The sequence below is a fragment of the Plasmodium gallinaceum genome (assembly GCF_900005855.1).
Source record: "Plasmodium gallinaceum strain 8A genome assembly, contig: PGAL8A_v1_53, whole genome shotgun sequence".
Classification (NCBI taxonomy): domain Eukaryota; phylum Apicomplexa; class Aconoidasida; order Haemosporida; family Plasmodiidae; genus Plasmodium; species Plasmodium gallinaceum.
In genome coordinates this window covers 99,206-106,495 of record NW_021628210.1, presented here as the reverse complement: position 1 = coordinate 106,495, position 7,290 = coordinate 99,206, and the positions used below count along the sequence as shown (strand labels likewise).

General features: G+C 15.4%; 1 protein-coding gene across 1 annotated transcript; it reads left to right on the top strand.

Moving 5' to 3' along the window:
- Positions 1-856: 856 nt before the first annotated feature.
- On the top strand, positions 857-6,447 carry PGAL8A_00068400 (conserved Plasmodium protein, unknown function; the record flags this gene model as incomplete). The annotated part of the gene is made up of 8 exons (XM_028671754.1): positions 857-1,660; positions 1,914-3,437; positions 3,545-3,750; positions 4,023-4,568; positions 4,691-5,753; positions 5,894-6,026; positions 6,109-6,186; positions 6,356-6,447. The coding sequence occupies 8 exons, from the start codon at positions 857-859 to the stop codon at positions 6,445-6,447; spliced, it is 4,446 nt and encodes a 1,481-aa protein (XP_028525802.1).
- Positions 6,448-7,290: the final 843 nt, after the last annotated feature.

Below are 7,290 nucleotides of genomic sequence, written 5' to 3'. Positions count from 1 at the left end.
TTTTAAAATAAAAAATTAAAAAAAAAAAAAAAAAAAAAAAAAAAGAGAAAAAAAAAAATGAGATAGATTAAGCATATTCAAATTTTTTGTATATAACAAAAATATTTATTTAAAATTTGTTTAAAAAAAAAAAGTTAAATTATTAATCCATATTGTATACTCATGCCTTTATTTAGACTAGGCTATGTTTTAGTGATTTTTTTTTTTTTTTTTTTTTTTTTTAATTAAAAATACAAAAAATTTGTTTAAAATTTTATATAAATTTACATAAAATAGGATTAAAAATGATTCACACTAAAAATTTAACCAGTATTCTACAAAATGATAGTTATATGAATACATTTATGAAAATAAATATTAGATATTTTTATATAAAAAATAAAAATTTATTATTCATAGCATTTTTAAATACGTATTTATAGAAAACGTTATCAAACGTATGAATGGATAGCACTAGTATATTAATCTATCCGAAAAATTAAGGATTCATTATATAAAAAAAATTAGCTACTGTATTTCTATTTTTTTTTAGAATAAAAAAAAAAAAATAATACTATTAATAATTTTTCATTAAAAAAATTTTATAAAAAAAAATTAGTAGAATAGGTATTAGTAGTTTTTATAATCTTTTAATAATTTAATATTTATAATTTAATAGTTCTTTAATTTCTAAGAAAAAGAAATATTTATGTGTAGAAAATAAATCTTTTTAATATTTCTTTTTTAATTTTTATTAATCATATTATTTTCCTTCTTATTTATATTAAATTTTTTTTACTTTTTTTATTTATTTTTTTTTTTTTATTATTTTCTTTTTTTATTTATAATATTTTCTTCTTATTCTCCATTTATCCAAATGATAAATTGCACTTTTCATTCAATAAAACAAAAAAAAAAGAACAAAGAAAATGAATTAGACTATATAATAAAAGAAACCCTAGATAATTATAAAAATAGAAATTGCAATAATTTAGATATAAAAGAAAATATAAAGAAATTAGAAAATTTAGAGAACAATTTCATATATGAAAACTTAAGTAGAATTAAAAATAATGATATAAACAAAAATAGTTTTATATATGACAATGAGAAAGAAAAAAAAGAATATTTTAATTTGCAAATTCCGAAACATTTGTTGAAAGATAACATTATAGTTAAGTTAAAATATTTTATAAATGAGTATATATATGATGAAAAAGAAAAAAAAGTTAATGAAATTTTAAATTCTAAAAATAAAAAACAATTACTAAAAAAATATATATATGAATTAAAAAAAAACAATTTCTATATTTTAGAAAATTTATATTTCTTTTTTAGTATTGATAATAATTATAATGATTATGCTTTAAAAAAAATATTCCATAATTTGCTATTAGTTTTTGATAAAAATGAAGAAAAAAATATTTTTCTTGTTTTATATTTCTTTTTAATTTTATTAAATGAAAATAATATTAATAAATATTTTACTTATATAATTGATTGCTTACATAAAATTTTAAATGCCGATCAGTCTACACTACAAATTGATGAAAAAGATGAAAATATGAAATTGTATGATCATAAACCTATGATTCTTAAAAATTATTTTATAAATGAAAATGGAAGATATTTTATATTTCTATATTTTTATTTTCTTACATTTATTATTTCTAGACAGCAAGTATGAATATGCATGCTTATTAATAAGAGATTATTTAAATAGTTTACATATATTTCATTTAATTTGTTTTAATTTTAAAATAAATTTATTTTCATTTTTTTTCTTTTCTTTTTTTTTCTATCTGTTATTATTTAAATTTTTTTTTTTTTTTTTTTTTAAATAGACAATAATATTTATATATGTATTGTGATTTTAAATATTTATAATAATATGAAATTTTATTATATAAATATTATTTATTTTATTTTCTCAGTTTATGAACTATTGTGACAAAATAATTCGCATATGTTTGGTTGGGTTGTTTGATAATTCCAGCACCATTAATTTTATAATGATGAATTTAATTGAAGAATTATTAGAAAAGTTTGATGATGTTTTTATAAGTTATTATTATATAATTAGTACTTGCTTATTAAAATGTTTATGTAATAAATACAGTAAAATAAAAATAAAATGTTTTGACATATTAATTAAGTTAATTAAAAATAATAATAATTCAAAAAATTATAAAATAATAGAAATGCTTATTGGATATAAAGATCCTAATATTATTCCGATAAAAAGTTTTTATGATAGTAACTACATCAATATAAACTATTTATGTATTTTATTTAATGATAAGAATGTAAAAGTGAAATTTCATTTTTACTCTTTTTTATTTATTATCTTATATGATTTTGTTGATTCTAATGATTTTATAGCCTTTTTATTACCATATTTATTTTCTGGCTGTTTTGATAATTATAAAATATTTAGGATAATATGTTTCTTATATCTTCAACTACTATCAAAAAAAAAACAATCAGATTTAAATAATGATGTAAAAGAAGAAATTATTTATGAACTTTATCCTGAATGGTCATATAAAACTTCTTTTACTTTACCTTTGCCACTTACAAAGTTTTATTTCAATTTTCATCATAGCAACTTTTTAATTAAAGAAAATATGTATAAAATTAGTATTTTTTATAATAAAAAAGACATGCAAGAAGAGAATAACAAAAAGGAAAGTGTAAACCTAAAGATAAATGAAAATAAAGAAAAAAAGATAGAAAATGGGATAAACGAAAAAGATGAAGATAAAAAAGAAAAATATAATTTTAAAGAAATATACGATGATAACTATAAAAAAGATGAAGAATATAGTAGTCAATATTATGAAAATCTACTACATAATTTGATAGTTAGTAATGATAATATTTCAAGAATATTGAAAGAAAATAAAATAAATTATATCGATGTAACAAATAATGAATATAATAAAGAATGTAAAAAATTGTCTTCTACACTTTTAAATATCTATTTTAAATATTTATATAAGAAAAAAGATGAAACCACTAAATACGAAAATTTAGAATCTAGTAAAATAATATTGCTAATATTTTATTTTATAGAAGAAAGCATAACTGAACATATTCCTTCATTCATTTCATATTTAATTCACTCATTTGAAAAAAAATTAGATGAAGAATTGTGGTGTATTTATATAAATTGTTTATACCTAATAGGTTCTTATGTTAATCCTTTTAATTATTATTTCTTTCTTGAAAAATATATGAAAAACAAAAAAGAGAAAAATATTACAATAACTTGTTTATATATAACAAACATTATATTTACAGGAACTATAGAAACATATAAAGATATTAAATATAAAAAAGGAATTGAAAACAAAATACATGATAACTTCATAGATGTTATAAAAAAAATAACTTCCTTATTTTTTTTTATTTTAAATGGTGAAGAATATTTAGAAAAGTATATTCTCATACTACAAGTATAAGGAAAGATAAAAAGAAAAATATAAATTTTATTTTTTATTTATAATCATATCTCATAATTTTTTAATAATATTTGTTATTTATTTTTTTTTTCATTTTTTAGATAATTTATACTATAATTAACAATGAATGTGTATACCTAAGATTAGAAGAAATAGATATAATATATTTAATAATATTGTTATTTATTATTTTTAAGAAAACAAATAAAATTAGAGAGATAATAAAAAAAGAAAAAGATATGATATGCATAACTAAAAATTGCTATATTTCATTGGATATATTTAGTCTTCATTTTTATATAAACAAGTAAATTTTAAAAAATAAAATATTCAAGTTTTACTTAGTTAAAAAGAGAAAAAGTAATTTTCATTATTAATTAATTATTTTATTTTGATAATATAAAAATATTTATCATAGATTAAATTAGAACAATATTAAATAAGAATAAAATAAAATGAAAAATATATGACAGTATCAACGTTATGAAAAATATTACATATTAAAATATTATAAATTTTATTTTTTCTATTATTTTTTCTATTATTTTATTTATTTTTTTTTTTTTTTTCGTAATCAAGAATAAAGAAATTAAAAAATTTTGAAAGTCTGGATTTTAATAAAGAGGATATAAATGTTAAAATAAATCCAAATATAATATATGAATTATTTAAGCTTTCTGATGATAACATCAACCAACAAAAATTAATCTTAGAACTACTATCAGATGAACTTTTATACAACACAAAATTTGTTTATTTCTTAATTCAATTTATAATTAAAAGACAAACTTTTTTTTATGATAAAAATTTTTGTATTTTTTTATCTAATGTTATTATTAAAATTTTAAATCTAAATCAAAAAAAAAAAAATATAACGAAAATAATATTATATAATGAAAGTTTAGATTTAAATGATATCTATCAAGAGACAAAAAAGAAAAAGAAAAATAAAATAAATCACGTATTTTTAAAATATGCATCTACTATTTTCTTATTATTTATATTAAGAAATATAAATATTTATGAAAATTTTAGTAATATTATTGAGACCTGTAAAATATTATTTCATATTTTGATTCAAGTAAAAAATCCATATTCCTTTTTATTTTTTATTAAACATACCAAGTAAAAATATTAAAAAATGAACTTTAATAATATTTATATCACATAAATATTAGTATATTTTTACATAATATTTACTAATTATATATATATATATGTTTTTTTTTTTTTTTTTTTTTTTTCAGTCTTGTAAATAAATTGTACGATATAATGGAGTGTAGAGAAATAAAAAGTATTTATTTTTGTAAATATATAAATAATGATATTTTTTTAAATTATGAAAAATATATTAATAATGATGGAGATTTTAGGTATTTAGATAATATAAACATAAAGCACAAAATAAATATTAAAAAAAAAGTAAATGATGAAATAAATATTATATTTTATCTTTTAAGTTGTTGTATTTATTTAATATATTACAAATCATTGTGGTGTTTATCTATGTTACTAAAACAAAATAAAGAAAATATAGAACTAAAAATAAATGAAATTTTTAATAAATTTTTTGAAAACACACAAAAAAGACTTTTAAATGTATTAAAAATTAGTGAGAATAATGATTACTATTTTTCCAATTCATATAATTTAACAATTAAGGATATACTAAAGAATAAAGATTTCTCAGAATTGTTTTTGATTAGAAATAAAATATTAAATTCAACTGATTATAATAATCTTATTTTAAATATTCACATTTATTTTAGATATTCAAATAATTTTTTACAAAGTGTCAACATATTTCTTTTAAACCCAATTGTACTTAATTATTTTTATGAAGTGGATAAAAAATATTCTCTATCTTTTAATTATGACACATCTTCAAATAAGGATTTAGAATCAACTGAAAATAAAAATGAATGCCAATCTGAAGATAAAAACGAGATATATAATTTAATAGAAAAGATGGAAACTTTTTTTGATTCAGATAAGTTCGATGATATTATGTGTGTTAAGTATGATCATACGAATTTGTCAAATTACTTTAAAAATCATGACTTAGTTTCATTTTTACTAAAGCATGACATATATCATATTCCTTTTAGATTATTAGAAAAAAATTCAGTTGTTGTATTATTATATAGTTGCTTATTGTTTTTTATTGATAATTTTTTTATATTTGAAGTACAGGAAATTGAGAATTTCACATTATCAATGTTCAATATAGGAATATCTGATAGTTTTTTTTTAAATAGAGAGAAACATATTAGTGATCAAATAACTACAATATTTAATCTTCTTATTTTAGTTAATAAAAAAAAAGAAAAAAAAATATATATATATATATATATGCAAATATTATATATATTAGTAGGATGTAAGCAAATAGGATATTTATTGAAATATTTTATAATATATTATTTAAAAATTTTATTTTTTCTATTTAGTTATATTTAGAAAATGAGGATATCTTAAGAGGTTCTATAATTAAGAAGGAGTATTGTAATAACTTCAAATTAACTAATGATTTTGATAATAATACATGTATAAAAATTTTTAATAATCTCTTAATTAACTTTGGTAATAGAAAAAATATTTTCATTTATTTTATTTTTTCGTATATAATTGTGTGTGATTTTTTTTTATTTTCCTTTATAAATAGAAAATAAAAATATGAATCAAGAATCCCTCTCTGAAAGCTTGAATTTTTTCCTTTATATTTTAAGCATTAATTATAAAGGTATAGTTTCTATTAAAATAAAAATTTTACTGATATGTGAAAAATAAAAACTCTTTTTTTCTTTTTTCAAGCAGCATACATAATAAAATTCAATAAATATCAATTAAGCTATTTAAAGTATTTTTTTTTTTTTTTTATGCTATATTATTTTTCTAATATATTTTTTTAGATACTTTAATGAATTTAAAAGATGTATATACAAGAACAAAACATGTTAAAAGATTAGAAGTTTGTAACCATATAATTAATACTTTTTTATAAAAGATATTTTAAGGAATTAAAAAGTTTAAACAAAAAAAAAAAAACATAAAATATTTTTACTTTATTTTTATAATGTCTAACATTAAGTTTATGAATATAGTATATAACCATATGAACAATATGTTAATATAAATTATATATAAAAATAAAATTTAATAGATATAAAAAAGCAACATAAAATTAAATTGACACATAATATTTCTATATTTCTATTAAATATTAATATATTAAAAAATGTATTTTTTTTTTTAATTTTTTAAAAAAAAATACTTTTCATTTTTTTATTTGTGTGATTTTATTTTTGACAATTTGAGTTTCATTTATTTTATATTAATCTATATAGTTATTATTTCTATCTATATTATATATATATATATATATATATATATATATATATATATATATATATTGGATAATAAAATAATACCAAATAATTAATTAAATCACATTTAACTAGCTTTTTTTATATCTTTTTAAATGTAAATAAATTCTTTAAAAATACAAATTAACATAGAATCTTTCGGTATATAATTTTAAGGTGTTATAAAAGTTTTATTAAACATTAAAAATATATATATAATGTGCAGTTAGTAAAAAATGAAAAAAATTCGTCTTTCTAAAGATTGACAATGAATAAAAAAAAAAGTTTTTCGTAAATATAATATAAAAAATAAGTAATTATAGATATTTATTTTATTTTTTTTAAAAATAAATAATGAAAAATTTTTACTTACAATTTCATATTTTTTTTTTAAGCAAATGGGTTATACTATTATAAATTAAGAAGAAATTAAAAATTTATTTAATAGTAATTTTCAAAAAAAAAAAAAAAAAAAAAAAAAT